The sequence below is a fragment of the Pipistrellus kuhlii genome, unplaced genomic scaffold (genome assembly GCF_014108245.1).
Source record: "Pipistrellus kuhlii isolate mPipKuh1 unplaced genomic scaffold, mPipKuh1.p scaffold_m20_p_9, whole genome shotgun sequence".
NCBI classification, from domain to species: domain Eukaryota; kingdom Metazoa; phylum Chordata; class Mammalia; order Chiroptera; family Vespertilionidae; genus Pipistrellus; species Pipistrellus kuhlii.
This window is the reverse complement of record NW_023425595.1, coordinates 31,806,945-31,830,161: the sequence shown is the minus strand read 5'-3', so window position 1 is coordinate 31,830,161 and position 23,217 is coordinate 31,806,945. Positions and strand designations below refer to the sequence as shown.

Genomic DNA, 23,217 nt, shown 5'->3' with positions numbered 1-23,217 from the left:
GAAGTTTCACAGTTGGGGCTGCTCAGACATCTTTCTCTATCTCTACATACTAGTCCTTCTGCAGGATCTCTCCAGCATGGGGCTTCAGTGAGGCCAGGCTTCTTATGTGTTGGCTCAGGACTCCCAAGGCAGGTATCCCAAAAGGGGGAGAGCCAGGTAGACTCCATATTGCCTTTTCTAACTTAGCCTTGGAAGTCACTTGACATCATACTGTTAGAAGACGAATCTCTAATGTCAGCCCATATTAAAGGAAAAGGGTTTTCACCTTTTGTGGGAAGATTGTCAACGAATTGTGAACATATTTTAAAGCCATCACAGCAAATAATTTAACTTGTCTAAAGAAACTTAATGTGATTTGGAGCCAATTGCATTGTGTTTGAGAATATTACTATTCTTATTTGTAAAACAGATATGGTAATTCATTAGTTGTGAGGATTAGATGAGAAAATACTGTAGAAGTTCTTTGAATATTGTTTAGTGTATAATTAAGTGTTCAAACATTGTTAATTCATTCTCCCTTCTTTCCTCTTCTGGATTATTGAATTCCAGTTAACAATCATTTATTATCTTTCCATAATTAAAAAATGAAGAAATTTCCTACTCATATTTATTTTTTCAAGTGAAACATATTATAAAAAAGAAAAGGCTATCTAGTTGGCAACTAGGACATAGGCATATGGAAGGATACATGAATGATGTGATACACTTGTGCATTGGGTAGAGAGGGTGTGCTGTGGATAGCTCAGTGACCTTTATGGCTATCTCTTATAACTTGTGCTCTTTTTCCTTGCAGTTCCTGAGGGAAGACCTCAATTACCATGACCCAACGGTGAAACACAACACCTTCCATGGCGAGGATAAGCTCATCAGTGTGGAGGACCTATGGAAGGCATGGAAGTCCTCAGAAGGTAATAGGCAGCCTGGTTGTCCATCTTAGTTGCTGGCAGATTTAGAGAAGAAAGAAGAAGATAGGCAGCAACTTGGCTTTAAAAGGACATGAGCATGAAATGTTTAGTAAAGAGCAAATTTTTGAAATAGTTCTATTTACAGTCACTAAATAAGAATGAATACAGTCACTGTGCTGGGAATGGGGGAAGGTGCTCCCAACAGAACTGAGGTTGTTCTTCACTGGAATTATAATTGAATTCCATCCTCTCCCTACCCTTCTCCTCAATATTCCCATCCACCCCCAGTTTCTGCTTCTTCATCTCCAGAAATAGGGAGCTTGCTGGCCATTTGAGGCAGCCCCTTTTTTCTGTAGCTTCCCATTTGGTCCCAGCTCTGCTGAGTCCTAGATGATTCAAAGATTGGAAGAAAGATGGTCTCTTTCCTGAGTCTCTCTTTTCTAGTTTAAATAGCCCTAGTTCTTTGAAGAAAAAATATTTTATCAGCCTTCTCCTCATCTTGGGTTTCCTGCCTGTGAGCACTATTGATAATGTCTTTCTTAGATCATGGCTACTAGATCTTAAATTGTATGCAGTCCCTCTGGTATGGTTTGATCAGCACAGAGTAGAGCAGAACCTTCAGCTTCTCAGATCTGGACCCTGTGTGTCTATTAGTACAATATGATTAGACACTGGGCCCTTCAGTAATCACATCGTTCTGCTGACTCATGTTGAACTTATTGAATAAAAACTTTTAATCTTTTTCGTGTGCAAAACGGCTAAACCATGACTACCGTTTTTTTCTGGAACATTTGCTTCAGAATTCTGAATAGAAGAATGTGTCTAATTGTGTGATACTTGACAGGGAAAGGAAAATCAGGACTTTGCCTTCTCTCTGTTTTTATGTGTGGCTAGAGCTTCTTTTGATACCAATAGAATTGGAAGCAATCTCTTCTCTACTGGTAGGGTAGGTGTTGATACTAAGAGGCTTTAAAAAATTAAGTAACCTCCAGGGTCCCTGGTTTTATAGATGAGGAACCTCAGGCCTAGATTTATAAAATTACTATTTGTTGTCATGCATTTAGCTAATAGTAGAGCCAGGACTTAGACCTGGACTTCTGTTCTCTAAGACAGTGCTTTTCCATACCATCTTGGTTGAAAGCACTGGCCTGGTGGTAGAGAAGACCAGTTTTGATAGGAGTGATTTAGTTTCTTTTTTTGCTTAAATTATTACCTAGAATTCTAGAATGTTCAATCTGTATGAGAGCTTTTAAAATACAGGTTGAAAGCATTAAATTTGAAGCAGGAAGAGTTATATTCTAATCCTGGTACCAAAATGGGCAGGCTGATAGTTCTTATTAACTCTAGAAGAAGCATAAATTAGCTATATGGACAGCTTCTTGGATATTTAGGAGCTGAGTTCATGGTGGGGGCTTTTGTGTAATAGCTCCTTAGCAACTCAGGCTGTCTACTGATGAGAAATCCATCAGTGAAGTTATCTTTGGAATTATACTAACACTGCCAGGAAAAATCTCCTATTACTACTGTGTAATTTTAATTTACTTATTTTTCTGTACTAACATGCAGACATGGCGCCTGGGTTTCAAGAGTGGGTTTCATAAGTAGGAACTTAGAATGAAAGACGGCAGGGAGAACATTCCTGGCTCATACAGAAGTAGCTGGCAGGAAAAGGAATAAAAAAGGGATAGATACAAAGGGACTAAATAATAAGACTAGAAAACAGCCCAAGATAATTTTCTAGTAAGAAGTTTATTTATAGACATAGCAACTATTTGAAACATTTCCAACTATGTTCTGTATGACAGGAAGATAGAAGACAGTTAAGTGAGTTTTCACGAGTTGGTCCCCATTGCTGATGAGCAGAAAAAAACATTTCAATAAAATAAAAATTACTTTTAGATCATAATAAAAAATTTAAAGTATTTAATTGAGCAAAGGAAGCTGCAGCCTGGGAAACAGATTCAGGTAACAACCTAGGTTATGTTCCTTGGAGACAAAGATGAGGCTGCTTTCATTGTGAAAGTTCCACCCAGATTCCCATTAGGTCTATTTTATGTACGTGAGGTGTCCAAATTGTGCAGTTCTGATTGGACAGGGCAGGTCTCAGTCTTTTGGTAAAAAGAGGAAACCAGGGTTTCCCTGCAGTTGTTGACTCAGATGGTGTAAACAAGTGGGGCAAAGTGTGGGAAGCTAAGAGTTCATTTTGAGGTTCTTCCCCATACACCGAGAGCCTGAGAAGTTCCTGTCTGAAAATGGCCTCTAGGGTCTTTATTATTTATAAAGTTTGGGCCCTCAGTTTACTATGAGGAACCCATCTCATCAGATAAATTTCCTCTCAGAGTTCACATCAAATTAATATTTTTTCTTAGGGTCCACATAATGCACAGTGTTGTAGTTCGTAGCTAAGCTGAGAAGTGATATATACTACCGTGTTTCCCCCAAAATAAGACATCCTCTGAAAATAAGACCTAGCGCATGAAAAGATAAGACATCCCCTGAAAATAAGACCTAGTGCAACTTTGGGAGAAAAAATTAATATAAGACACTGTCTTATTTTCGGGGAAACAGGGTGGTATGTACTATTAGGATTTGCTAACCATGTGTCATGTCTGGTGGTTTGAAAAACTAAAAGCGAGAATCTTCTTGTATACTATTTCTCACAACAATTTGTGTCATTATTTAGAGCAAGGCCCCCAGTCTCTTTGGAATGATGATTTCCAGAGCTACAAAAATTATGTAATATTCTGGCATTGGCTTAATCTGGCTGGTCTGAGTTTCACTAGATAATATAGATAGCAGCAATATTGATTCAGAACATTAGTTGCCTAATGTCAGTATCATCTATGTGATTAGCGTTGTTAAGATTTCTGACTAATGTTAGGAGCCAGTCTTTTCTCTGTGTTATTTAAATTTAGCAAGAAAGCCTGGTGATCGTTTGGACTCTGGACTTTTAACAATAAAAACACTCAAAAATGACTCTAATGTTTATGTAGTGTTTAGTATGTGCTAGATACTGTTTTGAGTGCTTTACATATAGTAAATAATTTTTCACAAAAATCTTATAAAGTGTAAATACTATGATTTAGGATTTAGTATATTTGCTCATCTCCATTTACAGATGAGTAAAATAAGACAGAGAGAGTGATTAAGTAAAATAATGTAATAAAGCCTGGCTGGTATGGCTCAGTGATTGATCATTGACCCATGAGCCAGGAGGTCATGGTTCGATTGCTGGTCAGGGCACATACCCTGGGTTGTGGGCTCGATCCCCAGTAGGGAGCAGGTAGGAGGCAGCCAACCAATGCTTCTTTCTATCTCTCTCTCCATCTCCCTCCCTTTGAAATCAATATTTTAAAAAAAGAAATAATGTAATGCAATTCTGTTACTAATTACTTAGAGTTAATGCTGACTTCATAAGTTAAGGGCTCAGGCCCCAACAAGACTGCCCTTACTTCAGATACCAAACCAACCACAAGCTCTGGGTGTTTCCAGGCCACATGTGCTCTGATAACTAGCTACAAAATTATCGGTTTTCCACTATCCCCTCATGTTTGATAATTTGCTAAATCAGCAATTGTCAATGGGTGTGCTGAATTTTTTATTATTTATTTATTTATTTATTTAGTTAATATATTTTATTGATTTTTTACAGAGAGGAGGAGAGAGGGATAGAGAGCTAGAAACGTTGATGAGAGAGAAACATCAACCAGCTGCCTCCTGCACACCCCCTACTGGGGATGTGCCCACAACCAATGTACATGCCCTTGACCAGAATCGAACCCGGGACCTTTCAGTTTGCAGACCGACACTCCACCACAGAGCCAAACGGATTTCGGCGGGTGTGCTGAATTTTTTAAACAATCAGCTGCCTCTTGCACATCTCCTACTGGGGATGTGCCCATAACCAAGGTACATGTCCTTGACTGGAATTGAACATGGAACCCTTCAGTCCGCAGGCCGACGTGCCATCCACTGAGCCAAACCAATTAGGGCATGAGAGAATTTTTAAAATGCAATAAGTGACTATTTAGTCAGGGGGACTGACCTATTTTCCTTTAGATTGTCAAATGAAAAAAAATGACAATAGCCAACACAACAATAACTGTCTGGTGTGAATGAATCAAAATTATACCTTTTTGTGTCTGAGAATGAGACCAGCAAAACATAATTTTTTGGTGTGCCACAGAATTTTAATAGTTTATGTGTCTGATGAGATGAAAAAGGTTGAAAATCATTGTGCTAAATGATTTACAGAACTCAGGAAAGTGTTTACATATGATTTAAGTTTTACTACAAAGGATAAAAATTAGGCCCAGCTAAAAGAAGAGATTAATAAGCCAAGGTCTGCCAGGATCTTGAATGTGGAGTTTCTGTGTCTTCTCTCTGTGGAATCAGGACATATCATCCTTCTGGTCCATCAGTCATTAATGTGAATGCTAACCAGAAAGCTCAGCTGAGCCTCAGTATACAGAGTTTTTATTGGGGTTCTATTGCGTAGGCATGGTTGATTGACCCATTGGCCACATGATGGAAATCAATCTCCAATCCCATTTTTCTTTCTGAAAGTTGGGCTGATATCACCTGGCTCAAAGCCCTAATCCTCTAGTCACTGGTTGGTCTTTCTGATGGCCAGTACCCATCCAGAGTCATCTCATTAATCTGAACTCAAGTATGACCCAAGGGACCCACCATGCATTACAAAGATACTTCTATCTGGGAAATTGACCTGAAGATAAAGATCAGCCGAATTCTTTATTATCTATTTTGTAGTTTTTAGGGTATGGGTCTTTCATATCTTTTTCCCCCCCAGACTTATCTCTGTTTCATAGGTTTGGATGCTATTATAAGTAGTATTTTCAAAAATTGTGGTACATAAGAGAGACAGGGTCAACCAGATGGCCAGGCTTGGACTTTGTCTCCAATAGTGGGTCAGAGTGATTGGGTTGACCAGTTGTCTGTGGAGATGAGAAATTGAAGACAAGAGACTAGAGATTGAAAGGAGAGGGGGACAGGCGGGAGGTGGATCTAGGGGTGAGGGTGTGGCCAAAGAGCAAATAAAAAGAATTGTGGTACAATCTGCATAAGACAAAATTTACCATGTAAATGGTATTTTTAAAATTGATTTCAGAGAGAGGAAGGGAGCGGGGAAAGAGATAGAAACAATGATGAGAGAGAATCATCAGTCAGCTGCCTTCTGCACACTGCTACTGGGGACCAAGCATGTGACCCAGGCATGTACCCTGCTTGAGAATCAAACTGTAATCTCCTGGTTCATGAGTCAATGCTCAATCACTGTACCAGCCAGGCACAGTCTACTTTTAAAACATACTATTATATCTTGTCTCATAGTATAAGAACTTTACAAAAGTGTATTTCCATTTCTTCCCTCGAAGTTATTTGTATGACTTGCCTCATTTGTTTACTGTTTCTCAAAGAGATGGTCCATTGTAGGCTAATCTCCAGTGTCTTGAAAACCATTGTTTTATATGTTTTGTCCTTTTTTTTATAGTTTCAGGAGGGGGGTGGTAAATTCCATTCTTATCACTTCATCTTATCCTGAAGCAGAAGTCTTAGCTTAATCATCTTTTGCTTGGATGCTTTCAACTATTCTTCTTGGCCCAGTCTAGCTCTATTGCAATCTATTCTATAACTGGTTCCAGAGACATCTTTCTAAAATAAATATCTGATTATGTCTCTTCTTATATTTTTCAGAGGCTTCCCATTTTCTTTTTCTTTTTAAATAATGAAACAAACATGCTAGGATACCAAATTTCTGGGTGGAAGAAATATTCTTAAATGGAACCTGCACAAATAAAGACATTGCTAAAGATGTTACAAGTAAATTCCAGTATAATAACAATATAGTAATTATATGTTATTTTGAGAAGATAAATATTGGCTTTTCTATTGGTCAGATAACACTTGAGTTTGTGTAGAACTTAGAGTAAAGCTTAGATCACAATTGCTGTCTCATTTGGGATTCAACAAAATAAGCTACTGCTAGCTCAGTAGTTGTTGATAAAAGAAATTATTACAGAAAATGACATTGCTTCCCCCCCCCCCATGTTTATCCCTGAGATGACAGCGCATTTAAATTAAATGTCTATTTTTAATCTCAAAATAAATTAATCTCAGTTGGGTAAAAAAAAAAATCAATATGTGCATATAAATAAAAATCTGGTGATCTTCTTTTATAACTTAAAAGTTTCCTTATGTCATCTTAATACACCAAGGTTGCGGATTTGATCCCTGGTCAAAGCATACAGGAATCAACCAGTGAATGAATAAATAAGTGGAACATCAAATCGATGTTTCTCTCCCCGCCCTCCCCCATTTTCTCTCTAAAACACAAAATATTTCTTTATATTGTAATATTGTGGTTCTCCATATTGGCCCCCAAAATTTTTGTTTCTCTCCCATGATTTGTACAAACATGCTTTCATGAAAAAACAATTAACTGAATACCTTATATATACGAGGCATTGTGCTAGATTAGTTTAGCCTAAGAGACAAATGCTTATTTCTGTGACTCACTTTTTGTTTGTTTGTTTGTTTGTTTGTTTTGTTAATCCTCATCTGTTTGTTTGTTTTGTTTTTCCCCACTGATATTTAGAGAGAGTGCAAGGCAGGAGGAGAGACAGAGACTAGAGAGAGACATTAATTGGTTGCCTCCTGAACTTGCCCTGAGCAGGCCTAGGGAATTGAGTCTGCAACTGAGGTATGTGCCCTTGACTGGAATTGAACCCACAACCCTTCAGAGCAAAACTGCCCACGGCTCACTTACTTTCTTATTGTCTATTACTCTATCACATATCTTTCTCTGTAGCTGCACTGATGTTATCAGCAGTAACTACAATATGTCATTTTCTTTCATTCCTTGATGCTTTCGTATATATTGTTCCCCCTGCCCTTCCTCTTTTGTTGATCTTGTTAAATCCTACTTGACAATTAAAACTCAACTTAAATATCCCCTTCTTTAGGAAATCTTCCCTGGAAACCACAGTCTAGGTTAGGTGCCGCCTTCTGTGTTCCCATAGCCTCTTACTCTTATCTCATTGCAGCACTAACACATTAATTACATTGAATGATCTGTTCCCCTGCCTGTTTTTCCACCACACTGCTTGAGAGCATCACCTTATGTGATTGTCCTAGAGGTGGTGCACGAAATTTGTGCACTGGGGAGGGGCAGGGGGAGTGTTCCTCAGCCTGGCCTGCGCCCTTTCAGTCCAGGACCCCTTGGTCCTTACCACCTGCCTGCTAGCTGTTCTTTACCACTCAGCTCACTGTTCCTTAGTGCTGCTGCTATGCTCCCCAGTCATTAGCCCAGTTTCTGTCTGAGCAGTACTCCTGCATTGAGCATCTGCCCCCTGGTGGTCAGTGCACATCATAGCAACTGGTCATTCTGGTCATTCCACCATAATGGTCGCTTAGGCTTTTATTATATAGATACCCCAACACTTAGCACAGGGCCTGATCCAGAGTAGCGATATGGACGACAAAAGTTTGTCCTTGGCTCTGCCATTGTGTGACCTGATACAAATTGTTTGGCTTATTCAATTCCAAAGCCTAGATTTTCTTACTACTCTGTAGCCATGTAAACCTGGTGTTTGCAAGGTAGCCTAGTGGGCCCATCACATGAGACCTAGGTCCAAGGGCCAGATTCTTTTGCAGTCATGATTCAGGGCTTGATATTGATATCATATTAGAAAATAAAGATCTCTGCCTCACTCTAGGTGCAGATGACAAGCTGCTAGTAAGAGCCAGGAGACAAACCATTTTGGAGAGGTTTAGGTCACAAACTATCTTTAGGGAAGGCCACTTTGGTAAGATTCTGAAGATGTCTTGGAGTGCTATATATTCAGAGTAGCCAGATGAAAAGCTAGGTCTTAAATAGCTTTTTTGACTCACTATGGTTGTTAGTCACTCACTCCTTTCTACTACATCACCCCGTATATCCTTCTGACCTAGCACTTATCATACTGTATTGTATTCATTTATTTTTCAATATGTCTCCTTCTTTAAAAGAGAGCCCTTTATGATGGAGATCATGCAGATTGATTTGTTTAATATATATATATTTATTGATTTTTTACAGAGAGGGATAGAGAGTTAGAAACATCAATGAAAGAGAAACATCTATCAGCCGCTTCCCGCACACTCACCACTGGGGACGTGCCTACAACCAAGGTACATGCCCTTGACTGGAATCAAACCAGTCTTGGCGCAGATTGATTTCTGTATCCAGTAATTTACTCAGTACCTACTAGAATAGAAGCCAATGAAAGCTTGGTGAATGAATGAATAAATAAGTGGTGAAAATAATAGTAGTTAATATTTGTTTAGCTTTTATGTTAGGAGCTTCCCATATCTTCACTATGCTCTTATAATGTGAGAACTCTGATTCTCACCATTTTATAGGTGACAAAAAATAAGGCACAGAAAGGTTAAGTAATGTGCTCATGGTTTTTCATCTAGTAAATGGCAGATACCAAATTCAAACCAAAGCACCTGATTCCAAAGCCCACATTATTATTATTATTAATCCTTACCTGGGAATACATTTTTATGGAGAGAGAGAGAGAGAGAGAGAGAGAGAGAGAGAGAGAGAGAGATAAAACATTGATTGGATGTGGAAACACATCCTGACCAGGGAGCTAACCCGCAACCTAGGTATGTGTCCTGACCAGGAATCAAACTAGCAACCTTTTGTTGCATAGGGAGATGCTCCAACCAACAGAGCCACATGGCCAGGGTTCAAAGCCCACATTTTTAAAAATATATTTTATTGATTTTTTTTTACAGAGAGGAAGGGAGAGAAATACAAAGTAGAGAGTTAGAAACATCGATGAGAGAGAGTCATCGCTCAGTCGCCTTTTGCACGCCCCCCACTGGGGATGTGCACGCAACCAAGGTACATGCCCTTGACTGGAATCAAACCCGGGACCTTTCATTTCACAGGCCGACGCTCTCTCCACTGAGCCAAACCGGTTTCGGCCAAAGCCCACATTTTTAATCACTGTGCTGTATGTGACTAACAGACCAAAAGGCTGAGTGAGTGACCAACTAACAACTGTATGAAGGAGAGGCAAAGTAAACACTGGTAATCTTCCTGTCAGATATAACTCTTTTTGGCTTTGAAACCATAAAATTAAGTAAGGGTTTCATCTGGAGGCACCAGTGGTCCATTAGGCAAAGAGATAATGATTCAAGAGCCCATTTCTTATTCCTTATTCTTTCTCTGGCAAGATAAGGGATTGGCCAAGGCAAGGATCTGTCCTGGCATATCCCTGGAAGTATGGATATAGCTCAAGTGCTAGGGAGTAATAGTTACTGCTCCATCTGCTTGGAATGCCCTTTCTCCAAGTATTCACATGGCTCATACCTTTATTTAATTTTCTGCCCAAATGCTATCTCATCAGAAAGGGCTTTCCTGATTAGAACTGATGTAGCATTGCTCTTAATCCTTTCGTTTATCCTGCTGTATTTTTCTTCACTGTTATCATTACCCAACATTTAGTTGTTTATAAATGTTTAGTTTGTCTCTCTCCACTAGAATACGTTCCAGGAATCTGTGGCTTTGTTTTGCATACTGTTATATTCCTAGCTCTTAGAGCAGTGCCTGCCAAGTAGTAGTAGATGCTCAATCTATGTCTTCCCCACATGTATAAATGATTTTGGAGTTTGATACCACCAGCTTTCAAAGACTTTCATCATTTGGAATACCACTCTCTTGTTCCTGTATATAACCCTTGGACTCCAGATAAAGTCTGTGTTCTCTGAGCAGACCCCACACTTTATAATTCTGTGTCTTAGCTTGTGTTTCTTTTCTCTGATGGGCCTACATTTCTGTCCACTGAGATTCTGACCAGTCCTCAACATTTGTCTCTTTTTGAATGAATATGAATAAATAATTACTACTGAATTTATATTAAATCGTTAGCATTTTCAGACATGAATTCATTTATTTCAACAACTCTGGGAGACAGGTATTGTTAGATAGTAAGCTTCCTGGGGGTAGGGATCTCTGTTCCCAGTGTCTGGCACAAAGAAGTACAAAATAAATGTTTTGAGTGACTGAAAGAATATTTTATAAAAGATGAATTGAGACTGGTTAAATGATTTTCCCAGCTAGTCCATGGCACATAGGATAGAAATCAGGGTCTTATGGTTTAAAGTCTAGTACTTGTTCTAGTATATTCTACAATAACAAGCAGTGTTCTAAAATGCCCAGAGATTTGTCAATCCTGAATAACGTTTTTTTGTGGTTATCTAAGAATAAAACAGGAGGCCTTACTCATTTAATATAATGGAAAAGGCCCTTTTCTATCTACGCAACACAGGATGGAGGCCAGGCTATATCTTTACTATTTGAAAAGCTAACTAAAAGTCAATTATTGGGATTCCCTACTGATATATGATAAATACCTTTACCCCATATTTACTTCCATAAGAAATCTGTTAGTGAAAAAATATAATGTAAATACTGATAGGATTTATAATATAACAAGTGATCCAGGATCCACAAGTAGCCATTGTTTGCTCATTCATTCATTCATTCATATATATCCTTTGTCAATTCAGAAAACTTTACAGAGTACTTAGAATTAGGTAGTCTTGTGTTAGATACTGGAAAATACATAAATGGAAAAGACATGTTCCCTACCAAATTGCTTATACTATAATTAGTATAATTGCTTATACTATATAGCATAATGGAGAAGAGAGATATGACTAAATAACCATATAACATACATGAAAGAAAAGAAGTATATATAAAGAAAATGCTAAGTAAACAGAGAAGGGAGAGCTAATAGTTATATTTTAGGTTTTATAATGAGGAGGGTTGAAATAAGCTCCAAAGAGTTTCATTAAGTGAAGCGGTAGAGCTGGGTTTTTAAGGATTAGTTGGTGCTTAGGAGGCCAAGAAGAGGGAAAAGAGCTTTTCTGAAAATAACAAAGACCTAGACGTCTGAGAGCAAGGTTCAAGGATGAATAAATAAATAATACAAGATACTGATTCTAGATGAGGACTCCAAAGTTAAGAGCTACAGCAGAGGCAGCCTCTAGGAAAAAAACTGTGAAGTGCAGATCATCTGTGTTGGGATCAGTTAGTTTGCTAGTCCTGTAGTTTCCGATGGCAGTATGTACATTTTAGCAGGGCCTGCACAAGACAATCAGTTGGGGTGTCATAAGAAAATACTAGAGCTTGTATTTATATTGCAGTTATTTTTATATCACACTTTAATTTTTATGTATTTTTAAAACTATACCTAATGTCAGTACATGAATCTGATTCATAAAAAGATATTCATATATTGGCAGTGTGTGCTCAAAGTGTGTGCAGGTAGATTTTGTCATTAAATCTAGGGGTCAGCCTTCTCTGATTCTGTGTAATGTTGCTGTTTTTCCTAGAGATTTAGTCTTTAATCTCTCTAAGGGCCACATGGACAGGTTCAGGGGGATGAGAGACTGATCGTAGACTATCTCTGGTTTGAATATCCTACTAGGATTTGGACATGTGATTTCTTTGGAGCTTCTATTTGTACTAAGTTCTCCTTGCCTTTCACTGACAGCTACAGACTCTCTGTACCTGCTGTTGCCTTCTTCCTCACTTTGGCCCAGAGAAACTTCTCATTTTCTCTTCTGGAATGAGAAAGCATTTTAATTTTTAGGTACTTGAACCATAGGGACAAAGGACTCTGATGATATCTCAACTTGACTGCTCAGTGAGCTCTTCATGCTGGGACATGGGTTTACTATCTGACAAGAATGCAGCCCATCCTGGCTTATTTTATTGAGACTGCAGTGACTCTGGTTGGACAACACCATGCTGCCACACCCTACCTAGGTAGGGCATCTGCCTAGGTAACAGAATGTTGAACACAGAAAACAAAAACTAAAACCAACTGTCTTGAGGTTTGGCCTGGCATATTGAACCACCATCCTTTTCCCTATAGCTTAGCTCTATAGCGCTGAGTATGTTCAGAATTGTTCCTCACTGGATTGCAGCAACCCCCTTATAAACCCTCTGCCTCACCTAATATATTGTTTAGAACAGTGGTTTTCAGTTGGGGACAGTTTTGTGCCCTATGGAACATTTGGCAGTATCTGGAGACATTTTTGAGAGCTTGTTTGGAGGTTCTAGCAGGGGAGCGCAGCTACTCGTATATCCTTGATAAAAGACCGGACCTCTCCTCAGTCGTCATCTTTGGCAAAGCGTGCAGCACCTGGATCAGTGAGGGAGGAGGGGGACACCCGCCTAGCCAGCCAGATCAGCTCAATTAACCCTGGTGATCATTGGGTTGACAGATGTCACAGCCAGATCGCCCTCACATCCGAGGAGACATTTTTGATGGTCATGACTGGCAGCATGTCATTGGCATCTAGTGAGTAGATGCCAGAGATGTTGATAAACATCTTACAATGCACAGGCTACTCCCCTACAATAAACAAGTATCCTGTCCAAAATGTCAATGGTGCAGAGACTTGAGAAACCCTGGTCTGGAATGACTCCTGCCTGTCTCCACTTCAGGGTAGGGTACAGATAGAGAAGTTCCTGCATGCCAAAGGTCTGTGCTCAAGCTTGTATCAAGTCGTCCTTCCAGTAGACAAAAGGCCTTTGTAGTACCACTGGCCTCAGGCCTTTCTAGCAATAAAAAAGTGGACTTCTTTCCACTCCACATGCCCAGCAAAAAGGCCCCTTTGTCCTGGATGGGGCTGAGCTTTATTGGCAGCAGTGGCAGGAGTGTGTTTTTCTCTGTACGTTACAGGCTAGCACTTGTCTGCCTGCCTCATGTCTGTGTCACTCTACTACGCCTTTATTACCTGATACTCCAAACCATAGTAAATGATCATATTTGTAATGTGTATGGCTATGTATTCATTTTCAGGAATAATGACTAGTACACTCTACTTTCTGTAATGCTTCTTTAATCCCAGCTCTGTCATCCCTCCTTTTCCAAGCCCTAGGATTTGAATATATCTCTTGGAAATTAATTACTCTCTTCTCTACACAGAATTTTAGTCTGGAATTAGAAATTTGACCAAGCAATGACAAGGCACTCTTCACTTAAACTTCTAGCATCTTGTCTTCTAGGATGTAGCCTCAGGGCACTATACCTGCTTCATTTAGTCCCATGGCACCTTTCCATTCTCACCTCCAGTGTCTCTGCAAATAGTCTAATTTATATCCAAAGTCTATTGGCTTCAGAACTTTCCTCCTGAGCTCCAGTAGCTTCTTGAGAACATCAAGAGATTGGAGCATTTATGCCTTTAAATTTATTTCATTCAGGATATCTGTCTGAGGGTCTACTTTGGACCAGTGCTGGGTTCTACTATAGGGGAAATAGAAGAATGAAGGGACAGGGCCCAGCCATCTTACTTCTCTATCTTATGTGAGAGTGACAGAAACAACCTAAGATCTCAGGTTGTTTGCCCTTTGTATATTAGTCTAAGAAGACTACTGTTTAGCCCATAGTCAGAACATTTCTGGAAGTTCTCACTTAGTTATTCTTTGAGTAAATTCTTATTAATGCCACTGTATATGAAGCTCTATTTTATAGACAATGGGGGGAACAAAATGAATGAGACTTATATTAAAGGGAAATTAGAACAGCATTCTAATAAAAGTCAGTTTTTTATAATAATAGGGGAAAAACAAGATGGCAGCATAGGTAAACACCTAAACTGCTGCCTCGCACAACAATTTCAAAACTACAACTAAAAGGCAAAATGGACATTCTCCAGAACCACAGAAAGGCTGGATGAGTGGAAATTCTACAACTAGATGGAAAGAGAAAAGCACACTGAGACTCAGAGGAACTACTGGGGGCAGAAGTCCTAAGACATGCGCGCTCGCGTGTAGAGAGGACTGGCAACTGAGTGCGTGACTGTCTTTCTCAAGCAGGAAAGAGAGAAAAACTCCTGGCTGCGCTGAATTCCAGTTCTGGGTGAGACTCTGGGGATCCAGACTCATATGGGGTGAAACTGGACTGTCAAGAATGAGAAAAGCAACCAGAAATAAAGTTATATATTAAAGAAGAAGAAAAAAAAAAAAGAAAAGAAAAGAAAGAAAAGCGCCGAAACCGGTCTGGCTCAGTGGATAGAGCATTGGCCTGTGGACTGAAGGGTCCCAGGTTCGATTCCGGTCAAGGACATGTACATTGGTTGCGGGCACATCCCCAGGGGGGGAGGTGTGCAAGAGGCAGCTGATCGATGATACTCTCTCATCAGTGTTTCTAGCTCTTTATCCTTCTCCCTTCCTCTCTGTAAAAAAATCAATAAAATATATTTTTTTAAAAAGAAAGAAAGAGGGAAAGAAAGAAAGAGAAAAGCACACTGAGACTCAGAAGAACTGTGGAAGGCAGAGGTACCAAGGCACGCGCATGGAGAGGGTGGGCAATGGAGTATGCAGCTGGCTTTCTCAAGCAGGAGGGAGACAGAAGCTCCCAACTGCACTAAACTCCAGTTCTGGGCAAGACTCTGGGGACCCAGAGTGGGCAAAAGTAGGTTTACAGTTGGAGAAAGACATCAATAAATAGATAGTAGCAATACAAGAATAAACTCTGTTTTGTATATTTGCAACTGTTTCCCATCCCTGCAATTACATATACTACATGATATTTAATATATATATATATATATATATATATATATATATATATAGAGAGAGAGAGAGAGAGAGAGAGAGAGAGAGAGAGAGAGATCCAAATGATATCATGTAAGCCCTGAGTCAGTTCATAAGTTGTTAGCCCTATTCACAGATTTTTTTTAATGTCTTTCTCCAACTGTAAACCTACTTTTGCCTACCCCTATGTATATAGATAGATAAAAAGTTGAGTGTGTATTCCTTTTGTATGTAGTATTTTATGGAAGAATGAGATGTTAAACACATAAACATGTGTAAATGTTAAGATCAGTGTTACTGTGACAACAAATGTGAGCAGTGCTTGGCATGCTGGAGTCATGGCTTTGCTGCTCTTTTCCCACAGTGTACAACTGGACCGTGGACGAGGTGGTGCAGTGGCTGATCACATATGTGGAGCTGCCTCAGTATGAGGAGACCTTCCGGAAGCTGCAGCTCAGTGGCCATGCCATGCCAAGGTCAGGAGGCAACTGGGTTCTCTCACTTGTAGTGCAGGAAATGGGCTGGGGTTGGCTTGCCTTCAGGTTACTGTGGCCAGTTAAATGAGGTTACATCCTTTTTAGGATAGAATCTATAGACATCTCCTTTTCTCACATCTACTGTGCACTTGTCATAAAACAGATTGCTACTTAGAGTCCATTCTCTTACTTAATATATCTACCAATACTGGGAATAGTACTAATAGCTGCCATTTATTTAGTGTTTAGTACATGCTAGATACCCTAACACTTTTTATACAGTATTTCATTAAGCCTGTGGTGTTTCTCTTTGTTCCTTCATACCCACTCCCCTTCATCCAGCTATCTCTTTTGATGCCCATGAGTCTGTGGGGCTCTTTTAGCCTCCCCAGAATTATGCATATCAGTTCATCTACTCTAAAATTGTACAGAGGTGGGGGCTGACTGCCATTGGACCCAGCCTCCTCTCTGGAATGACTCCTCCAATAGCTATTGTGCCCTAACTTTTCTCTTTTACAGGCATGATATGCTAGGACTTGGGGTGGGAGTGGGGAGGAGATGGAGTACTGCTTGGACTTCTTATTATATCAAACTAGTGCCATATATCATTCAGTCATTAATCCATTTACTTATTCATTCAACAAATATTTACTGGGTACCTGCTCTGTGCCAAGCACTTGTGCTGGGTGTTGGGGATAAAGGTGACAACAACCTATTCTTGTCCTCAAAGGGCTTACTGTCTGGTAAGTGCTGATTGTGTATATATATAGATATATATTCTGTCATCTTATTATGTAGATGCATCTGGTTATGAGCTTCAGCAAAGGGGAACAGGGAGGGGAAAGCAATTGGAATGCCCATACCTTGCAATCTCCAGCCACAGAACTACCAGACACTGCTGTCCGGGCCCAGCTGAGCTGGCTGCTCCCTCTTCTGCTGCCTGTAACCTTCTCTTCATAGCTTCTTCCTGCCTTGGAGGGAATAATAATCTTAATGTTTGTGCATCCCTTTATAGAGTACTTTCTTACCTATTATTTCAATTGAATCGCACAATTCTGGGAGAAAAGAATTATTGTGCCAACTTTTAGCTGTACAAACTAAATGTCAAATATTTTATGATTTATCCAAGCTGGTAAATGGCAGAGCTGGGATTTGAACCTAGGTCTGCCTGGTTCTAAGTGCCCTGCTTTTTTCACTGCTTCTCCCTTTTGTCCCATGCAGTTGAAGATGGATTTCCTGGAAGTATTCAGTTCAGTTCTATTTGACAAGCTTTACCAACCACCTACCATATGCCATGGGCCCTGAGGACAAAGACAAGCATTAGACCTCATCTCTGTTTTTAGGAACTCCAGGTTTGATGGATGAAACAAGCAATTGAATAGATGATTGATCAGGAAGCACCAGGATTTAGGTTTCTTTCTCATTACCCATGGAAATAGTGGCAGTGTCTTGTGGATCACTGGACCGTTTCATCTTGAGGAATGGCTATGCTTGGATTAAAACTAAAGCCTAGGATAAGTCAGTTCCCTGGTCATGGTCTTACTTAACCCTCCTGTGGTTAGGATAGTTCCAAGACCAGATCTAGCTAGGCTGGGCTCAGGAATAGCAGAAGCCAAGCTGTGGTACTCTAGTAACATCAGGAAGCATGGGGCCTTCAGTGCATAGAGTAGGGATGGTTCTAAGCTCATCACTAGGCAGCATGATACAATGGAAAGAATCCAGCAGATTTGAGTTTGTATCTTGGCTTTGCTGCTTACTTGCTATGTGACTAGGCAAGTTACTCAACTCTAAGTCTCAGTTTTCACATTGGTCAAGTGGAGCTAATAATAGAACTGAGTTCTTAAAATCATGAGAAGTAAATTAGGTAATGAATGTAGTGTCAGAACAGTACAAGATACACAGTAATTGCTTACTAAATATTAGCCATATATGGTGTTTATTTGTTCATAGCTTAGAAGTAGATAGCAGTCAAATTCATAAGTTTCCTTGACAAATAGACTGTACAAAAGATGACACTTGTTTTGCTCAGTCAGATGAAGTGCAGTACATCTGGTAGAAGTGCTCTAAAGAGGGTCTCCAAGGATTCTCAGGCTTATAGGAAGCATCTGATTTTACATAAGTTTATACAGAAAGAAACTGAGGCCTTGGGGAGGGATTGAGCAGCTTATGATTGGACAAGTGAGTCATTCACTGATAGAGCTGGTCCCCCTACTTCCCATCAGTGTCTCCTTGCCTCTCTTGTAGGTGGGCTCGATTGCTTCCCAGACTACAGAAGGAAGTAGATGCTCTTGCATGCCCAGGCAGGAGTATAAACACACACTCTGATGTTAGAAGCTTCTTTTCTATCTGGGGAAACAAAGATACGCTTTTGAAAAGAGCTCTAGCTCTAGCCCTAGCCATTTTGCTCAGTGGTTAGAGCATTGGCCTGTGGATGAAAGGGTCCCAGGTTCAATTCCGGACAAGGGTACATACATGGCTTGTGGGCTTGATTCCCAATAAGGGGCGTGCAGAAGGCAGTTGATCAGTGATTCTCTATCATCATTGATGTTTCTCTCTTTCCATCTCTCTTCCTCTTGAAAAGCATAATATGCAAATCAACCATACAGGAGACCAACCAGTCGGCTATGATGCACACTGATCACCAGGGGGCAGATGCTCAACATAAGAGCTGCCCCCCAGCCCGCAGGCCCTGATCATCTGAGCCTGCTGGCAACCTCTCAGTCCCTCTCCCCCGGCTGGCAGGCTCTAATCGCCTGATGGGAACCAGGGTTGGGTAGCAGTGGACGTGGTGCCAGAGCCCCGATTGCCCCGCTGGTCATCCCATACACAGAGGGCGACCAACAGCAGTGGTGGTTAGAGGGCAGGGCCGGCTGCTGGCAGCCAGGGAAGATTGGCCCTGATCACAAGCCAGGCCTAGGAACCCTACCTGTGCATAAATTTCATGTACATGTAGGGTATGGGGGGGTGGGAGGGAGAGAGAGAGAGAGAGAGAGAGAGGATGAGAGAGATTTCTTAAATAAATAAATAAAAAATAAAAGAGAGCCCTGACCTTATGGACTAGTACAGTAGTAAATGCTCATTTGTGGGATGTGGACAAGTGGCTTTTTAACCTTTCATATCTTAGACTCTCCTCTTATATCTATACCACTGTGTCCTAGTAGAAGAGAAACAAAGTTCAATTTTTCCAAGGTCATTTTCTTGTTTATAGGACCTCTCTTATTAGAGTTATTATTAACAATAAGATTGAAGGTCATAAAACATTACAGTATCTGATTGGGAGTAAATTATGGTGACTCAAGTATAAGCTAACAAGATATGCAGTATTTGTCATCAGCAGGTTTATATTTTATAACTGTTAAATATATTCATCATTAAATATATTTAATTGGGTTAGGATTAGGATGATTCAGAGGACTCTAGAATCACTGGGTCATATAGCGTGACATTTTGACAAAGACTGAACAGGAGGATGCACTTATAAATGGTGACAGATATGTAATGGATAATCTGTATAAGGGGAAGCACATGGAAAGTTTACACCTTGGTCTGGGAATGGTCACAAATGAATAAATATCCTTAGAGACTAGAATACTCAGGAGAGGTAGACATGTGGAGAAGGGTGAACAAATTCTTGGTAAACGTTATGAGTCTCTACATACTCACCACTAGATCCATCGGTATAGACTGTATTCTAGCATGCAGAAGGGAGCCATTACCAGGAGCTGGGAAGTGTTCCTGGAAGAGGTGAGGAGTTTTACCAGGACCCTTCCCAGCTTTGCTGGCAGAGAACTGAATGCCTACTCTTTGCCTCAACAGGCTTGCTGTAACCAACACCACCATGACAGGGACTGTGCTAAAGATGACAGACCGGAGCCATCGGCAGAAGCTGCAGCTGAAGGCCCTGGACACAGTGCTCTTCGGGCCTCCTCTCTGTGAGTCTTGTGGAGAGAAGGGCGCTGTTGTGCCATGGAACCCAAGGCTGTTGGGGTGGCTGGGCTGAGGTCCTGGGTCTGCTAGGTACACTTGCCTCTACTTTTCCTGTTGCTGTTGACATATGAAATGGTTTTTACATTTTAGTCCATCCAGTTATCAACATATCTTCATTAAATACATTAATGAAACATCTGCTTTGTGCCAGTGCTGTGCTGGAAACTGTAGGAAGACCTGGATGAATCATATTCTGCCCCAAGGGGATAAAACGAATGTTCTAGAGAGGTACACAGTGCTTCTGAATTCCAGAGAAGGGGTGGAGGAGGCATACCATAAAAGAGGTGACAGGGGTAGGGCTGTATTCCATTCAGGTGGCCAGAGAGGGCATTCTGGGTGGAGGAGACAACCTGCCGGGAACACAAAGGCTAAAATATGAAAGTTATGCTCTGGGATAAAGGTAACCGATAAGGGCTGAATGGTATTTCGCTTTTCCCTGCTCTCACTGTGGGTGTGCAGAATGTATGAAGTAATTGTTGAACATCTGTGTCCTTGGACCACCAAGGAGTAGTACTAAGTAGGCTTTCACTGAAGCAATAGAGACACACTCAGGCCTAAGGAAGGGTACTCTCTTCTGCCAGGAGTTAGTCAAGAGAATCAAGTGGTCCAGTTCCTGAAGATCTGCAAGAGCCTGACATCTTTTTTTTTCTTTCTTTTTCTTTTTCTTATTCTTAGTGAAATCAGGAATATTTCTAAGAAATATTTCTTAGAAAATTAGCCTTAACCAAACAGGCTCTTAGGGTTCACCCCCTGTCCTTTGAGATCTGTTGGCATCAGTTGAGGTTGCCAGCAGCAGAATGCTATAGAGCCAAAGACTAGTTCAGAGAAGCAGCTGGCATGTAGGGTGGAAAATGGGAAGTGACTGGTAATAGGTATGTGATTTCTTTATAGAGTAATGATGATGTTTTAAAATGAATTGTGCTGATGGTTGTATAACCTTGTAAGTATGCTAAAGCCATTGAATTGCACATTATAAGAGTGAATTTTAGGGTGTATGAATTATATCTCAGTCATCATTATTATGTACATCTAGATTTTTTTTAAAAATCATAACCTGAGGGTATTTTTTCCCCATTGATTTTTTTTTAGAAGGAGGGAAAGAAACATCCATGTGAGAGAGACATATAGATTGGTTGTCCCCTGCATGTGCCCTGATAGGGGCCAGGGACAAACCTGTAACTTAGGTGCATGCCGTTGGCCAGGGATTGGACCCGGCATCCTTCTGTCCATGGGCCGGTGCTCTAACTGCTAGCAAAACCGGCCAGGGCCATCTAGATTTTTTTTGTAACTCCTGGCCTTTTATATAGAGAACTTAAGCTTAGGAATGCACATTAGTCTCTTTTCAAAACTGCCACTCACTGTGTGACCTTGTGTAGGTCACTTTTCTCAGGATGTATTTACTAATTTGTGTCATGAAACAATTGAGCTAATGGATCCTTAAGATTCGAGCTGCTACATTCTATAATTTTGTTGGAAAACCCTCTGGCTGATAAGGGTCCTGTGTAAAAGACAGGAGGTCTGTTCCTTCCTACTACTATCTATATCCTTTTCCTTTAGGAATTCTGTGGCCCCTGCCTTATCAAGTGATCTTCGGCAATTCAGTTCTTCTGCCTACAATTAGAGTTCCTCACCTGTAAATGGGTTTGTCAGTAAGGCTGTTACTAGCTCTCTCATTCAAGGACTCAGATAGAGCTGGGAGCTAAAATTTTGGAATCCAGCAGCTGTCCTGATGTAAAATATTGTTTTTATACTTGCCTACTGATTCTTATTAAAGAAATTTTTTGAAAATTGCCAGCTGGAATCTGATGAAAATACTAGGAAGCTCTTTGCCAGGAAACTGTGCAAGGGTGGGGCCCTGCCTGTGGGGTTCTGCAAAGAATCCCTTGTTCTGTGTCACTCTGGGCCTTGTGTTCTCATCTGAACATGGACTGAAACCTCCAGTCCAGTGTGCTCCCTGTCCAGTGCCCGTGCAGGATTTAGAATGAGGGCCTATGCTAGCTCTGACCTGTGTTCTTCACCTGGATGAATTCTTAGGGCTATGGTTCTCATGCCTCACCATAAGGCATATAGTAGATAAATACTCCAGAGAACCTGGGCCAGTTACAGCTGCCAGCCATGGCTCCCTTAATGAAAAGCCTGCTGTTGGTCTGAGATGTGAGAAATCTTAAAAGCAGAGATTGTTGTGCAGTAGCCAGGAGGGTCTGCCGAGTGAGCAGGACCCATCTACTCACAGCAGCTTCAAAGCTTGGGAAGAGGGAAAAGGGATCACATTGGCTCAGCAGAGGGTCCCCATTTGTTGATAGCAGATGACATCTCAGTCTTCTCCATGTGGCCACAGAGCAGCACATGGCTCTTTACAGACTTTTCCACCCTGCAAAGTTGGCTCTAGGCTTGGAGGTCCATGTGTGGCTGCCCTAACTGTGCCAGTAGCCAGGTGTTAGGTATGATCTGAGAAACCAAGGCCCAAGGTAGTGTCCAGTTGGAGGCGTAAGGTGATGTCTCCGTCTGGTAGCAGATCATTCATTGAGGGGCTAATAATTTCTCAGAGAAAATGAGGCTCAGAGAGATGAGGTGAGTTTTTAGAGTTCATTCGACATTTAAATGGCAGAGCCATGACTTAAACCCCAGTCTTTAATTTATATTTCAGTACTCTTTTCTACTCTGTAGTCCCACCCTCTTCTTCTCTAGAGGAAACAAATTATTATATAAAGAGTTTCAGCTTTGAAACCCAGTAAACTGGCTCTGTCACTCAGAAGTTTTGTGACCTTGAGTATATTCCCAAGGTTCTATATGCCCCAGTTTCTTCTAAACAAATGGTAGCTACTATTTTCAGTGTACAGTACAGCATGCCTGCTCTGGTCAGTCCTTGGCTATGGACTACTGTGCTCTTGGTGCTTCAGCAGGAGTATTGAGAAGAGTACAGGGAGAGGCCTGCCAAGCAATTGTTGGGGTTAGGGAAGCTGTGGAGAGGAAAAGACAACACTATACCTGTCTTCCTCCTTCAGTGACTCAGATAATAGGGAAGAGTCCTTGGTAAGTGGGAGTGGCTGCCTCTCTGGCAAAGCTTGCTCTGGTCTGTCACCTCTATCTTACCTTCTTTCTCCTTTCTGTTACGTTTCAACTCACCCTTCCACCTTCTTCAGAATGCCTTTCCAGCCTCTTACAGATATTTTCAACCCTTACTCTCCTCTGGGAAGCCACAGCCCGTTGTACCTGCCTCCTT

The 23,217-nt window shown here is 40.8% G+C and overlaps 1 protein-coding gene across 13 annotated transcripts in view; it reads left to right on the top strand.

Moving 5' to 3' along the window:
- STIM1 (stromal interaction molecule 1) overlaps positions 1–23,217 on the top strand; it is a 169,305-nt gene that overhangs the window by 117,799 nt on the left and 28,289 nt on the right. For all 13 annotated transcript variants that reach the window (XR_004986280.2, XR_004986279.2, XR_004986282.2 and 10 more), the window contains exons 3-5: positions 794–908; positions 15,896–16,007; positions 19,824–19,939. Coding sequence is in view for 9 of the 13 variants with exons in the window: in XM_036427958.2 (XP_036283851.1) it covers positions 794–908; positions 15,896–16,007; positions 19,824–19,939 (343 nt within the window). In the remaining 4 variants the exon portion in view is untranslated. The remainder of the gene's footprint in view (positions 1–793; positions 909–15,895; positions 16,008–19,823; positions 19,940–23,217) is intronic.